At 38.2% G+C, this 16775-nt stretch overlaps 1 protein-coding gene across 2 annotated transcripts in view; it reads right to left on the reverse strand.

Moving 5' to 3' along the window:
- LOC122804724 (fibroblast activation protein alpha) overlaps positions 1-16775 on the reverse strand; it is a 1600794-nt gene that overhangs the window by 206106 nt on the left and 1377913 nt on the right. For both annotated transcript variants that reach the window (XM_044074776.1, XM_044074777.1), the window contains one exon: positions 5244-5438. In XM_044074776.1, coding sequence (XP_043930711.1) covers positions 5244-5438 — 195 coding nt within the window. The remainder of the gene's footprint in view (positions 1-5243; positions 5439-16775) is intronic.

Raw genomic sequence — 16775 nt, forward strand, 5'->3', positions numbered from 1 at the left:
TATTCCCTCTGGTCTCTTTGAATTTTTTTTTTTTTTTTTTTGCTTTTTTAAAGTTTCATTTTCTTTATTAATCTTATCTTGAATTATGCAAAAAAAAGCATTTTCAAATGTTTTCACTTAAAGAGACCATTTTTCTTTGTTTAAAGCTATGAGCATTTCCACATACTGCAGACCTGTTTATTGATTCAGCTCAAACCACCTGCCTAGAAATTCTTTTGTAAAATCCCAAGAGGCATTTTAGTTATCCGTAGCCCCTTCGGGACCCTTTTGACTGCTAAACTGCTTTCAAAATACAAATTGTCCCATTGCAGGCGTTTGAGCTTTATTAAGTCTTTCTCAAGCTCATGGAAAGTCTCATAGAAATTGAATGCCATACCTCCTGGATTAAACATTTCTGTGGAACGGAAGGACTTGGTTGGTATTGCCAACCAACCTGCTAATACATCACCATTTCTCTGAAAAATCACATTGGGCTGGTTATTGCTGGTGCTGATGTTACTTACACATCCTTTTTGGTTCAAAACAATCGACCCATTTGGTGTATCATGCAAATACATACAAATATTGCAGACACAGATAATAATGCATTTCTAGCCTGCCAATATACCAAAACAGTTATTGCCATAATAAGTGTCCAGGCTGTTCTTACAAATATTTAAACATATATTTGCTTCAATGTAATTTGGTAGTCTGTTCCATGCATCAGCTACGCTCTCAGAGAACCAGTTAGTATACTTCTCATTCCTACAGAATCTTCTGCAAAAATTCTGATAGTATAGTCTTTCACAATAACATAACTTTCACATCCACGGATGCCCCTGGTATATTTCCATTGTGCTCTTTGCAGTTTACTCATGCTTGTTTTCTTATTAGGTTTTCATATTGTTATTCCGTACTCACGTTTGGGTCTAATGCAACTAACAAACAATGATTTTATAATTTCTGATTTCCTTGACATTCTATATCTTTTTATACAACCTGTAGTTCTATAACTATCATTAATCAATTGGTTGATATGATTAGAAAAACTCAAATCTGGATCTACCCATATACCTAGGTCCTTAAATTAATCTACAGTTTCAATCAGTGTGTGCTGTATTAAATATTCACCTTTCAATGTCTCCCAAATCACATATGATTAGTTTTTGATGTATTCATCAGTGTATTATTCGCCTGTGCCCAAGTGGTTGATTTAGTCAAGTTCTTTTGCAGATATGACCTATCTGAAACACATGTAATCAGTTTATCCATTCTGAAGTCATCTGCATACAGACTGCAGAACATATCAGATCAAAAACAATATATCTGAAAAATATCATCTAAACAAGTATAGGCCCTGGACAGAGTCTTGTGAGGCATCCAGACTATAACCTCAAATTTAATTTGTCCAGTTGCTGTATGATACTTGCCATGTCCTATTTATAAGCCATGCAGCTATCCATCTTATCAAGGGTACACCAATAACTAGTTGTTCTAATTTATTGATCAAAGTTTTGTGAGAGACCCTATCAAACATTGAAGGTAACTCTATACAAATTACATCACAGCACAATTTATCATTCATAACTGTTATAATATTATTACAGAACATAATGCTACAGGTGGTAATAGATCTTTTTTCAACATATGTATGGCAATAATGTATCCAACATAACCTCCATTATTTTTACACAGCAAGAAAGTAAACTTATGGAAAAATAACAATGAAAATGTTAATAAGAAAAATGATAAATAGTAAAAAAAATTGAAATGTGTATTTTATGTGCCTGTAAATATTTATATTTTGTAAATACATAAATAATATTTTTATGTTGTTTTAAATAAAGACCCCCTAGCTTTTTCGACTGGTGCTTTGGGATCTTTTACATCCTCCTAAGGTACCACTAACTCAAACATATGGGACCTCAGTATAATGTCTCATGGAAGAGCAGCAGACTCAAATGTGCATCACTCCCCTTATGTTGCACTGCAGTGTCAATAATCCATCTATCAAGTGCAGTAATAGAACCCACAGCCTTCTTCCCCAAAGGTGAGTGTTCTACCTGTAGTGCCAGTCTCACTGCTTCGATGAAAACAAATGCCAAAGTCCTAAAAATGTTACAAATAAAACTCTCTGTGGAGCCTGATCATACTCCTACATCCTATTAACTAACAAATATAATGAACTGGCTTCACTGCTTTTTATAATTTGAGTAACTTTTTGAAGATAGCAAAAGTCCCTAATTCTTGGAAGAAGTTCAGTATTAGACCAAGTCACAAGAAAGGTAGTAATACTTGGAGCATGTTTATCTGTATTACTGACCTTTCAAATGAAAATGACAACAGAATACAACTCAGTGTTGTAAATAAGCATGGATTTGTTAAAAGGCGATTGACTAACAAATTAATATAATTAACACCCCAGTAACTATGGCGATGGATTAGGGATTATCTGATGGAGTCATATAGCAAAATCATTGTATTCGTTAACACATATAGTAATTCATAATGACTTAATAGTGAACATAATTCCTACTTGGTTCACTGGATTGACATCTGGCACATAAGCAGAATTAATATAGCAGTAACTGAAGGAGTAAGTTCAAATAATTTACCTGCTGTACCAGCCATTCCATAGGGATCAGTCATGGGACCCACTCTGTTTTATCTGCTATTTATTTTCTGCTATCTCCAGATATAAAACTGTTGGATTAGTAAGTATGAAGATGACTACAAAATGAGTTTCATGATAATTACAAAAGATTATTAGGGCACCATTAATTATTACCTAATGGATATTTCAAATTGGGGAAATTAGGATTATAGTTTAGTACTGACAAATGAAAAGTAACATATTTTGGCAAACCATTCATTCATAAATCGCTCACCCTCACTGGAATAAATTTAGAAGAAACACAAGAATATAATGATCTAGTGATTGTCGTAACATTCAAATTTTTATTTGAAAAACATGGTAATAATGTTTACTGTAAAGCTATGATGCAATTAGGTCTAATATTGGAAAATATCTCTTTAAGGGATTATAATATTTTGGTAAACTTATACAAAATTATGTGGCCTGTTTTTTTTTTTTTTTATTTTTGCAAGTAGCCAATTAAAAAAAAGTTGAATTTGTTCAGCAGAAATTCAAAAGATAAACTCTTTCACTTAAGGTTCTATGTTATATGGAAACATTTCAGTGACTGAATTTATTCACATTTTAATACAGATACTAAAGGCAAAAGTTAATTTCAGCCTATAAAGCCTTCAAGGAAGATATATGGGGTGGGAGGTTGGCATAATGGTTAAGGTGTTAACCTTACCAACACAAGATGCAGGGTTTAATTCTCACATGGGCTATTTGGCTTGGCTTAAAATGGTCCATAAAGGGCAGTTAGCCTAGTATGAACCTATATGATAGTTACTTTTCACAGGTTCATAGGTAGGTACTAGGCTATTGGCCCTGGGGCCTATGCAAGCCCAGCCAAAAAGGTACCCTGGCTTTTGCCACCCAAGAAAATAATTTTCCTGTGCCACTGTCGAGCAGAGCCACAGAGATGATCCCCGGGGTGAATTCCCTATTTCCCATCCAATCATCAAGATTTTTCTTGAAGAGTGCTAATGAGGAGCTTTGTTTGATTGATATAGATAGGTAGTTTATTCCAGAGTATGGGAAGTTTCTGGGACAGGAATCTATCCTCTGGCATGTTCTGTTTATTGTGGTGACAAGGTTTTTTTTCAATTTATAAATATATTTCTGTATCTCACTTAGCAAAACTAAGTTAAGTGGATGCTGCGAATATACAGACTATTCCATTATGTAGAATAAATTACACCATTATATAAACACTTCAAAGAATTTAGACCTCTTCAAGAAGAACTTGGAACATGTGCCATTAAGCACAGGAATAAAACTCTAAGTACGGCCCAAGCAACCTGAGTTTGATTAGTGGCCTAGGTATCTGAGGTGCTGGCAGGGAAGAATGGGTGTATCAAACACAGAGTGGAGGCAGTGCAATCCTCTGAGGTGCTCCCTGGGGCAGAAGTGATCCACTGATAAGCGAAGCTCTAAGACTTAGTAGATGAGCATGTGGGAGGGGCAGGGAAATGATGGTACGTTATTAATAATTCTCCCCCCAGTTGAAACAGTCACTGGCAACACTCCCCTAAGATCCACACTGGCCCCAGCTCTGTATAAGAAAAAATTCACAGGTGAAAGGAGCTCATGGAAGACCTGTTGATGGATGAGCTAATGGGACAGCTGGAAAGCATGAAGTAGAAAGGGGAGGGGGAAAAAAAGAACTTTGAAGACTGGATAGAGAACCATGCATTTCATTCATTTAAAAGGGTCAGTACTCATTTATTACCTTCTAGCCTGAATGCCGTATTACTGAACTTCTGAAATTATGAGCTAGCTTTGCAATATGCATGCATGCTTGCTTTGCAGCTGCACAAGTTCAGGGAAGTGTGGACCTCTATAACCCAAACATGTCAGCTCTTGCACTGTACTTGCTGATTAACGGGTGATCAGAGTACAGCAGAGAGTGAAAAAGCTGAGACACTAGCTTATGGCCTGCTGATATCTCACTCAACACTCTACTTCCTGCCAATAATGATGGCTGCAAAAAAGCAAATCAACCTTGAAAAGGAAGACTTCAGCTGATGTGGTATGAGGTACCAGGCCAAAAACAACAGACAGTGAATGGATAATGGGGGAGTGCATGGCTTGAAGTCATGGCCATTGAGGGTGTCCCCAAAAAGTTTTACATAAATAAGTAAAAACAGAATTCTGTTATAACTTGTGTGTAAATCATGTGCATAGATGAAGATCTTGTTTTTAACTAATATTAATATTTACTATTCTCTGTGATAGGAAAGAGGGTAAAAATGACGAACATTATCACATGATGCTGCGGCCCTTTACCGTAGTAATACATAGTTTGCCAGCTGCTGTTTTTTTCTTTTCTTTTTTGGTTAAGATCATAATTGATTAGAAAATCCTTCTCTGAGATTTTCACTGCATTGGTCACTAAGTTATTTTCAAGAAGGGCTGTTCACTTACCTGATATTGAGTGACAAACCCATGCCAGATTTTTCATCATGATTAAGGCCACAATTTGCTCATGTGGGAAACTCATTTAATCTAAATGGATTATAAGAAAACAAATCTCCATTGTGTAACATATGAACATAGTTTATATCTGCAAATGTCCCAAAAAGTGAGCACTTTGAACATAAAGCCTACATTGCTCTTTATCACTCACTTTGTTGCTGAGATTTGATCTTCGATTTCATATGTCCCAAGCCTTCGATATACGGCATGCATTATATGATCACCTCGGTTAGAGCTTCCTCTTCCATCAACAGAAGCTACAATTATCCCTTCTGTGCTTGCAAGGTATACTTCCCAAGTATTGAGGTACGTCTCTCGTACTAGCTGAGTACCAGGACCTGCATACCTGTAAAATAAACAACAGCACTGTTACATATTTTAACAAGATTTCTGTAAATCTGTTTCACCAATAACAAAAAGAGGTTCTTTCATTACAATAGCAGTTTACATTTTTACTGATTTGTTAATTGGGCAAAGCTATTAGACATAACTGTTTTTTTTTCTGGAGTAACCTGGATTCAAAGTCTGGTTAACTGATTTGCTAAAAACCCATTTCAAAATACCCCATATAAACTCTGTAGATTAATACATCTCTTGGGCCAACAAACACATCATTGTTACATTCTTAACCTCAACCAGTACATTTATCACACTATGCTTTATTTATTTTTTTTGCACCTATAACTATATCATTCTTAACCACAAATTCTGCCCATCACTAGCCAGCAAACTTTCACAATCCTGTCTCATCAGATACTAAAAAGTTATACGGTACCTAGTCTCCAATACAATTGAAAGACCACTGTTTAAACACCACTGAACACACCTTCTCAGCATTAAACCCTACTGAGCAGCATTCACTCTGAACCATATCCTTTTAGAAAGGCTCTCATTTGAAATGCTGACACTCGAAATGCTGAGTACCAACAAGCCAGAAAAAGACAGAAAACCCAAGAAGAGAATCTTGAAGATTGATCTTCTCCTTTAAACTTACTTTTTGCAGGGGGGCAAGCCCTACTGTACCTCCCCTCCCCAAACTTATACATACCAACTCTGAAATCATCATACCTCAGAGTAAAGGGGATATTAGCAGAAATGGCCATCTTGAACACAATGGATTAAAGTCCATTTTTCATCCAGACATTTCAAATGGTTACCCTTCCATCTCAGGAACCTTAACATTTAAACTCTTCAAAAAACTGCACTTCTTTAAACAGAATTACATTTAACAAGCATTTTCTTCCTCTCTATGTCACAACTCAACTTAATCTAGTTAATGTGTTTTATCTAAATGTTCAAAGTTTTAATAACGACAACTGATGATTTTTATTCCACTGGTAAAACTTATTCTGCAAAACTGTATTTATTACTTAGTTATTTACAAAGCTGTTTTACATATACAAAACATTAGTTTCTGTGATAGGAGACTTGCATCTTTGCTCATAAACATATTAAAGAGTGCGATAATTGCTAATTTGTATCGAAAAGTGCTTTGTCATTTTATATTCTTATCACTCTGTGACCCACCCTTGTCATTGCTGAACAAGGTCAATTTGATGAGCCTGCCTAATTGTTTACCAAATTAAATACATACATACATGCCTACACCTGTGTTTTGTCTGTGTGTGTGTGTGAATCCCATGCAGTCATTACCAACAACTTTTAAATTTAGGTTGTATATTGAACACATCCTCTGTTTTCCTTCTCTTTCTCCTACCAAACTACGTATTTGTGTTCTGTAGCTCTATTTTTTAAGAGTAGCAGTCAGCTATTTCTAAAAGTTTCTGGAGATTCTGCATTTTTCTGGTAGTGGTGTACAAGCTGCACCTATCCAGAAATATGTCTGCTTAAGTGAATTATTGAAGGTAACATAGCAGGCAGATGAAGGTTTAAGGAATCAAACCCTGTACCACAAAAAGCAACTCACTGGACTATAGCCTGAATCCTCTACACTATCTGCTAAGTGCAACTATTTTCTGGTGAAAAATAGTTCCATGATCCAACACTCCATGAAAGAGCCAAAGCAAAAACAACTTTCTGCCATAATGAAATCCATCCATAATGGCATCATGGTATGTAGAGATTCTCCTTGGTTGCTCCTACTGAATTTATCTGAAAAGAGCAGTTTTGCACAAATAACTTTGTCTAATTATTAGGATTAAATATTAACCCTAATGAAGATTTTTCTAAACAGCAATAAATACTATTTCCTATAAAAGTATTAACAATTACCTGTCTTGGTCATTGCAGCATACAATGAGACAGATAAAGGCTTCATAAATGGTATGGTAATGCCTTTATAATCATAAATACTACATCTAAACTGATTAACATAGCACATCTGACATATCATGTAACATATTGTACTCGAATAAGCCATTTGAACTTATTATCCAGCATCCAGACAGACAGATGCCATTTTTGTTTCCCGGGATGTCTTATGTGGAGTCAATAAACAGATATAAAACGTGGAAGGATCAGTCTGCGGCTATTACTTTAGCATGCTGTGTACAATCCAATGCCAACAGCCCTTGGGCAGGACAAGCATGTAAGTTGTAAGCTCAATGCCAATTGGTTAAGATCTTTTTTGAAAAGCTGTGTGAATCCTCCTATCAGGAAAATCCTTATAAGTTAAAGGCATGATAAAAACAGAGAAAGAAGTCAGAGCATACATAGAAACAACAGCAGCATTAATCACTTTTCACTCCCGATTATCATATCAAGATAGGTATTAGGCCAGGCAAACTATAGTTTCACATTGCACTGCTGTGTTACTTTAGCACTACAGCAGTAAGATATATTAGCAGTCCTGATCTATCATTAATCAGAGATCAATGATAGAAGATCAGAGGAGTTTGGGGAGTTTGTATTACTTTCCCCTGTATGTACCTTTTCATTTAAGATAGAATAGTGTTTTGTATGGCATTCTGTATTTTTGATGAGATGTAGCCAGAATGATTAATTTAGCAAAAAGTGAATGATGTTAAATTTGCTCAGCAGGAAACATTATCAGTGCAGTATTGCATCATGTATAGGTTTAAGTAATGAAGCTTTATGTAATCACATGAGCATGTCTGGTAGATTTCATGAAGATTTAAAAATGTCATGCCTACATGAACTGGTATCAGAAAATGAACTAGCATTAACAAAACAAGAGAGATAACTCAGTGAAACAAATACTTTCTTTTATTATTGATTTTGGTGCCTGTGGCAAATGCACCATTTATTATTTTTTTATTACATTCTTTGTTACTTATTTTATGTTCTCTAATACCTGGAATCCGTTGCATAATTTAAATTCTGCAACTTGATAGTAACTATCAAGGATAAATGCCTTGCCTATTGGAACATAAGAAGGTATTATCTTGGACCAGAGTCATTTATGTTAACTCAGATACAGATGGCCGTTGCTCCCACTGTGAGAGTCACATGAGGAAAATAGACGTAATATCACCAATATTATTTTGATTATTATTATTATGTACTTATCACATCAGTATTTTTTCTTATTCTCTTTCATAATGGTTTATTCCTGAACTTAAGGCCATATTTGTATCTGATGGAGACCAATTATGTAATGTGTGCTTTTAGGTCAGCATTGAAACTTTCCACAAATTTAGCATGTATGTGAGATGGCGAGGTGTACTAAAATTTCATCAGGTCATCAGCTAGCTGAAATAATATTGCCTTAGAATAATATCCAAAGACAAAAAGACTTGATGGTAAATCTGGTTTTATCCTTATAATGAGTATTACTGAACATTGGTTGGATTTGACCAATGATAGGGCAGCTATAATTGTCAGGCAAATTGGAGTTATATGGATGAGGACAGATCCAAAATTTTTGATACCTTAGTTGGGATGTTAACTAGTTGGTCTAGAGAATTAGCATTTATAAAATCCAGGAAGCATTGTACATGCTTCTGTAGTGGTGTAGTGGTTAGCGTTGTCACCTAACAGCAAGAGGTTCTCTGGTTTGACTGTCGGCTGTGGTGCCTTATGGGTGGAGTCTGCATGTCCACCCTGCATTCACGTTGGTCCCCTCTGGGTGGTCTGGTTTCCTTCTATGTTACAAAGACATGCATCTGGAGCATTTCTTCCTGGGCTGGTGCTGAAAATAGGCTCTGTCCTAGTTGGAGTTTCCCAGTAAACAAATGTTAAATAAAAAATACTTATTTATGGTAGTGTGGGTTTCTCATTTGCTAGAAGGATAGCTGAAATCTCCCAGAGGCATACCTCTCGACTGTCCAGATATATGCAGAATGTTCAGATTATTTTTGCATGATATTTTTGCTTTGTTCCTCATAAAATTTGTGTTTTTCTGGCAAATCATTGAGAATAGAAGTCACTAAATCCATCCAAAAACCTTTTTTCCCATTTTTGCACAAGGGGTTGAAGTGTCACTTCAGCAGCAACAATCATCTAGAGCAAAGGTTTACACTGCCAGGTGGCTAGCCTTGCCACAGTGGTTCTTCCACACCACATACTCACATATACACTCGCACCTATGGCCAATTTAGTGTGTCCAACTCACCTACTGCATGTCTTTGGAATGTGGGAGAAATCCGGATCACCGAGGAGAAACCCACATGAACACAGTGAGAATCAAACCGAGGAACTTCTTACTATGAGGAAACAATGCTATCCTCTGTGCCATTGTGCCACCTGTAGAATCACTCTGCCACCCATATGGAAGTCATTAAATAATGACAGTTGAGTTTCTGACTTCATATCCTGTGGAAAATTCATGCTAATGCAAAACTTGTTATTCTATCATCTTTCTACATTTATAAGACCAGTATTTGTCCAGAAGACTAGTGTTGTGTTCAATGTAGAGGGATTTCAGTTTGTTTAGAAATGCCTCATGGGTTACAAGTAACATAGAGGGGGTGCGGTATGATGTGGTACAGATTTTTATTTATAGACAGTAGGATATGGGGGAGTTCGAGGTGACTGAAATGTCTAAAGAGTATACATGTAATATGGCTCCATTGGAATATGGACACTTCTCCTCCAGCAACACAGTCATTTTTGGAGGGGGGTCTGAAGTAGTAGTAGTAGGCATTAAAACCTGGCACTGGGGGTGCTATAACTACACTGAATTCTTGTTTCAGTAACTATGCAGAAATCTATATTTTCAAGCACAAGGAATAGCTGGAAAGGATTGTAATGTTTCACTTCTGCTCCTAGCACTGAATAGTGTTACCATTATATAGTCTTGCTTTTGTTTGACAATATCAACATTTTGAGAAGACAGGCCTTTACTAAATAAGGTGCTGTGGGAGAGGAAAAGTTTTTGCCAAGATGCTAAAGTCATGAGAAGAGAGTTGCAGATCATCAGTATCATATCAGGCAGGGCTGTCAACCATCCCATCCCAGGCTGATGTACATTGAACCTCTTACAATGACACCAGTAACTAAGCAAATAGTTAAAGCAGGTTATTTTTTGCTTGTTTTGCGGCATTATTGTTTGTGATGCAAGATGCTGGTCAAGACTAGTTTCAAGCCAACATCAGTCACATATTCTGAGAGACCATCATATTCCTCTTCATATGACCCAAGGGGGTGTATCTCAAGCTGTCCACTCCCATGTGCACAATGACCAGTCATGTGTGTCTCTTGGGTGAAGAGGCATGACAGCCCTAGTGACATGACTGACCCTGGAAGCTGAGCAATAGCTTACCATCATTCTCAACGGCACTCATTGTCCACTTTCCATCACATACTGCTTCAACCACTGCATTACCAATCTTTCACTTTTACAGAACACATAAAGGTTGCATTTATAAATTAAATCAAGTTTTTACTAAAGTAAATGTGACATCACTATACACGTCTAATAACTGAAGAGCTTTCAGAAATACACTAACATTCAACATAAATGTCAGAACTTTCATTAATATTTATTTACACAGAGAATACAGGCCTTCCTTGACTGTGTATGCAGCATTGCTTCTGGCTACCTTCCTTAATGCCACGTGACCTCTCACATCTTGGGCAAGGCCCTGATTCAATAAAAGGTTCCCATTTGTATAACTCTTATGGACAAACCCTTTCCTAGGGATCAAAGGCCTACCTATATAGGTCCTATGGGCCAGGTCACTTCCTACACCCCTTTGTAATTCCTTTACATTGACAAGCAGACATCTCTGTCATTTTTTGCTTTCACTCCCTTTTTATTGAAGTACGTATGCTAGGATTGTTATGGATCTGTCTACTGGTCATCCCATTACATGATAGATGTTACAATTTTGTATACTGGCTACACCTGTTGACCATTTTATTGCATAACAGGTCTATCACCTCCACCATATCACAACATATACACACACAGACACATACATGTATATATGTATGTATGTATATATATATATATATATATATATATATATGTGTGTGTGTGTGTGTGTGTGTGTGTGTGCACGCGCACATAAACGCGAGCGCATATCATTGTCTCTAATTTGGTCACATGCTGATTTGTGCACCTGGATTTTGCCTGTGTTATGTTGTATGGTGGTACTTTGCTGTGAATGATGGAATGTCCAGTTGCTGATGTTATCCTGTTTTGGAGTTAGTTAATTGACTGTGGTGTGTATTTCTTTTTATTCATGTTATTTTGTTGAGAAGTATAGAGAACCTGACCAGTGTGGTTGTTGCTTACATTGCATTTTTTTCCAGTGTATGCTCTGTAAGACTCACTGCTGTTAGGTTTCTTAATGTGTACCACAGTGATTATTTTTATAGATGTTTCTCTCTTCTTGAACTTGGTGCAATCATACAGTTGGTATATTTAAGTGCAGAGGGTCTGGGAGGCTTGTCCTCCACATGGGATTGCAGAGGAGCTTACCCCCTTCAAAAATCATCCCTTTATGCTTTTCTGTTTGTTTTCTGTTTATGTTATTTTTCATGTTCTATGTTGTTATATTTTTGAGACTTTTTTTTTCATTTTGCTGTTTGCTCTTTTTTGCAGTTCAACATAGTGAATGTACTCGTGTGTGTGTGTGTGTGTGTGTGTGTGTGTGTGTGTGTGTGTGTATGTATGTATGTATGTGTGTATGTGTGCATAGATATAGATATAAATAGATATTTATACACATACATATACATGGAGACATAAGTGTGTTTATTATTCATTCCCATTACTTCTTATTCGTATAAAGAGCCCCAGCTGACTTACCCAGCACCCAGTTCCACCCCTCAACTCTAAGCTGAGGAACAAAACAAAAGGTACTGCAGTAATCCAAGAACAAAGAATATGGTGTGCTTCTGCAGCAAACAGCTGGCTACACCTTGTACAGCCCTCAAAGCATTGAAGCAAGTGCTTTATTCCTAACAATATAAGTATCTAAATGCTGGTACTCCTCTTACAACCAGCTGACATCTGCCAGTCACACTCCCTAACACCTTGCAGCCATGGCAGCTACCCCATTTGCCCCACCCTTGCTATGCTTCTGTTCCCAATACATACCTGATTTACCACTTTCAGAGACTCACTTTATCTAACATTGTTATATGTCTTATGTAAATCCCAATCAGTAACCATTATTACTTCATTTCTTTCCACCTACTTCCTTGCCTATCACTCTTATACACCAAAAAGGAAGCAAACATTACATTATATTTTATAAATGCAAACCAGAGGCATAGCTAGGATGGGGAGAAGGGGGCATCCTCCCTAGTCACAAAGTGTTGGGAAGAGGGTAATCGGTAGATACCAATTGGTGTTTAGTATATTACTTGCTGAAATGAATGCCAGTATTACATCTGCAGGAAGGAATGAAGAACTTTTAACGCTCCATGTGTGATGTAAACTGTAGAAGCTGTAAGAAGCGGTTTGCTACAGCTTAAAAAATATTTTTTTTTCCTTTCACTCAGTAGCTTAAAACGATGACAGGGCAAAAGATTTCTGAATGGCACCAGATGCCAGATTTGCTGGCTGCAGCTCTGGCTCAAGCATACAAATAGAAAGAAAACTATGTACATGTATACAAATACAAATACTTACGTGTTATGCAGACACAAAAGAATACTCCAAACCAATAAAAATAAATTAGAAGAAGCACACCAGGATCCACTAGAATTAATTTATTTAGCGCTTTTGTTTTTTAGTAAAAACGTAATCAGAATAAAAGCGCTAAATAAACTAATTCTAGTGGATCCTGGTGGGCTTCTTCTAATTTACGTCTTATGCAGAGAAAACGCAACATTTAAACAAAAAAATGGAACACAGTGCCTCTGGTATCCTGGTTAAATTACCCGTAGTCAATGAGAATAAATGCGAATACCAGCTCAGAGCTTCCCTGAAAATATTCTATACCTAGTGTGACAAACTCAAGCAACAAAATGGATAGAAATAAAATAAATAAGGGAAAATTTTAAGACAGTTGAAATTGCTTCCACCCCTGTCCTTGTGAAGTTCTCCATTAATATCGCATAATCAGAAGGAGATATCCTGTCTGTCACCACGTAAAGAACACTGAATAGTCCGAACAGCTGCTGCATGGAGGCACACCAAATGTTTACAACTGTACAACTCAAAATAATATTGAAGACACCCTGTTGTCTACTACTATAAAGTGCAACTGTTCAGCATCAAGCCTTGAGTTTGTGAGTATCTCTATTTCATCTACAGACCCTCACAAGAGGCACTTCCAATGATGGAGAAAAACTGCTCACAGCTGAGGAGGATGATTTCTGATCCAGTGCTGCATGTGTCATGATAACACTATTCATCAGTCACCTGCATAGGGTCTGGCTCTTTCCGCAGCAGTGAAATAATATCTCATATCTAAGCTTTTGTTGCAGGGTCTATTTTATTCTAATGCTTCTTATTTCTGTCTGCCACTCAGTTGTTATCACATGGGACCACAAACTCTCACTTTATGATGGCCTGAGTCTACACAGCAACCCTAGTCCAAATGAACTAGATAGGCTACCTACCTGTCAGGTGCGTACCAGTAATCATCACTTCCAAGAATGGCGGTCTTTATTCCTGTTCCAGACAAGGTTCTCTGATACTTTAAATTAACTGTTACGAGGATCAAATAGCTTCAGACCTACCTGAAGTAAAAAGGAACAAAAATAATGTAAATCGATTTCAGAACATGTACGCTCATAGGTTCATAGGTTGATACTAGGCCATCTGCCCTAGGTCATTTATAAGCCTAGCCAGAGTGTGTTTGGCTTTCGCCACCCTTTTAGATTAGTTGACTGTGCCTCTGTATAGTAGGTCACAGAAGATAGCCCTTTTAAGGTTAGTTTACTGTGCCTCTGTCTAGTAGGGACACAGAAGAGATCCCAGGGGTAAACCTACGATCTCCCATCCACTCGTCAAGATTTCTCTTGAAGAGGGTCATTGAGGGGCTCTGCCTAACATGGATTGGTATTTTGTTCCAGAGTGAGGGGAGCCTCTGGGATATGAATCTGTCCCTCCAGCATGTCCTATTTATTTCTGTGCTGAAGTTTAAGTCCCTGGAGCATGTAGCTCTAAGGGATTTGGATTTCCTGAGGTGGAGCATGTCCATTAATTCTGGTTTGGACATGACTTTATACGTCAGGCACAGATCGCCTCTGAGTAGGCCATAAGCAACTGAGTAGAGCTGGAGTTTCTTTAGCCTAACTGCGTAGGGCATCTGTTTGAGTCCCTTGATCCTCTTGGTGAGGTACTTTTGGGGTCTTTCCAGTTGCTGCAGGTGTCAGGTAAGGTACATCCCAAATGGGGCATTGTATTCAATTATGGGCCTGATGAGTGATGAGTAGAGGGGCACAATGACCTCTCTTGATCTAGATGCGAACTCTTTTGTGATAAGGTGGGCTATATAGAAGGTCTTTCTAACCACTTTGGAAACTTGATTGTTAAAGGAGAGATTGCTATCTACTTGGGTCCCCAAATCCCTAATTACTTCTTCCGTACTTAATGGATTACCACCTATGTGGTAATTTGTGGACACTTTGTTTTTCCCAAAGGGGATAACTATGCACTTTTTGGCATTTAGCTTTAGGCCATGGCTCTGGCACCAGTTATCCGTCTCTGTGAGGTCCTTTTGGAGGATGCTTGCGTCAGTCAGCGAGTCGATTATGGCACCCAGTTTGCAGTCATCTGCGAACTTGGTCAGCCATAGTCCTCCCATGCTAGCCTGTACCTCAGAGAAATATATACCGAACAAGAGAGGTCCCAGGACTGAGCCTTGTGGGACGCCACTTGTAAGTGGTTTAGAGTCTGACATGGCACCTGCAATTCTGACCATGTGGGTTCTATCCCTGAGCCAGTTTGCAATCCATCTTGTGACATAGGGGTTGATATTTAAGCTGGTGAGCTTATTTATGATGCCTGAGTGGGGTATTGTGTCGAAGGCTTTTGCGAGGTCCAGGTAGGCTGTGTGGACTACCTTCCCTTCATCTATGGCCTTGGTGAATGTTTCAAAGAAGTCGACCAGGTTCAAGAGGCAAGATCTGCCCTTAACAAAGCTGAATTGGGTAGGATTCAGTGTTTGGAGGTTCCCAATGTCTTTGTTTATGTGTTCCATGATGAAACACTCCGTAGCTTTGCAGACCAGGCTAGTCAGGCTTATAGGGCGATAGTTTCCGGGGTCCGTTGTGGCACCACCTTTGTGGAGTGTGACCACTGTTGCTGTACGCCATTCCTTGGGTACATATCCTGTAGTAAGGCTGAGACTGAACAGTGACTTTATGTGAGGGTTCAGTTCTTCTTGGAGCTCATGTAAGACGCAGCCCGGGACACCGTCCAGTCCCATTGATGTTGTGTTTTTTTGCTTTGGAGAGGGCAGCTCTCACCTGTGCATCTGTGATGTCAGGGAGGCTACACTCTGTTGGGATAGACATTTGCTCTTTTGGGGGGGAAGGGGGGGAGAAGTTTGCACTGAACCTGACTGCCAGGATGTTGGCAATGTCTGTGGGTTCAGTGTATTGTCTGTCATTTTGCACTAACTCAGAGCATATCTGGGAGTTGCCACCCAAGTTACTGACATAACTAAAGAAGGCCTTGTGATTATCTTTAGCGTCTTGTGCAATTTTTCTTTCGAAGCTGGCCTTAGATGATTTTATGAGGGATCATAGTTTCTTGCTAGTACTGATCAGAGATGCCTTCCCTTTTTGGGATTTTGCTCTATCATGTAGTAGCTTCCTCCTTCTGTTGTATAGCTTATTTATGGTTGGAGTCCACCAGACAGGTCTCCTGCCTTTGGAGGAGTGGGTCTTTTTTTTTATTTGGGATAGCATGATCCATGCATTCCGGTAGGTGTCCATAGAATGCGTTTGTAAAGGATTCTGTGGTTTGGTCCATATTTTCCACTGGCCCGGGGGCACTGAAGGATTCCACCTCAGTTTTGAAAAGTATGAAGTTTTCTTTTGAGAAGTTCTTCACTGTGGTTTCCTTGGCTGGGGGAGGGGACAGGATATGGATGTCCAGTGAGATTCATTTATGGTCAGATCTTACCAATGAGGGGTATACCTCTGGTATGAAACATAGTGTCTCCATGTTGGTGATGATCAGGTCCAATATGTTTTCCCCTCTTGTGGGAGTGGTGACCAGTTGTTACATAGCATTTGAGTTTATAAATTCTAGGAACCATTGAGCGAGGGTGTTGGTGCTTGAGTAGTGCTCCCAGTCTATGTTTGGGTAGTTGAAGTCACCCAATATAATGGTGTTTGGAGAGACCTTCAT

Source organism: Protopterus annectens, chromosome 6.part0 (assembly GCF_019279795.1).
Source record: "Protopterus annectens isolate FY-2018-M chromosome 6.part0, PAN1.0, whole genome shotgun sequence".
NCBI classification, from domain to species: domain Eukaryota; kingdom Metazoa; phylum Chordata; order Ceratodontiformes; family Protopteridae; genus Protopterus; species Protopterus annectens.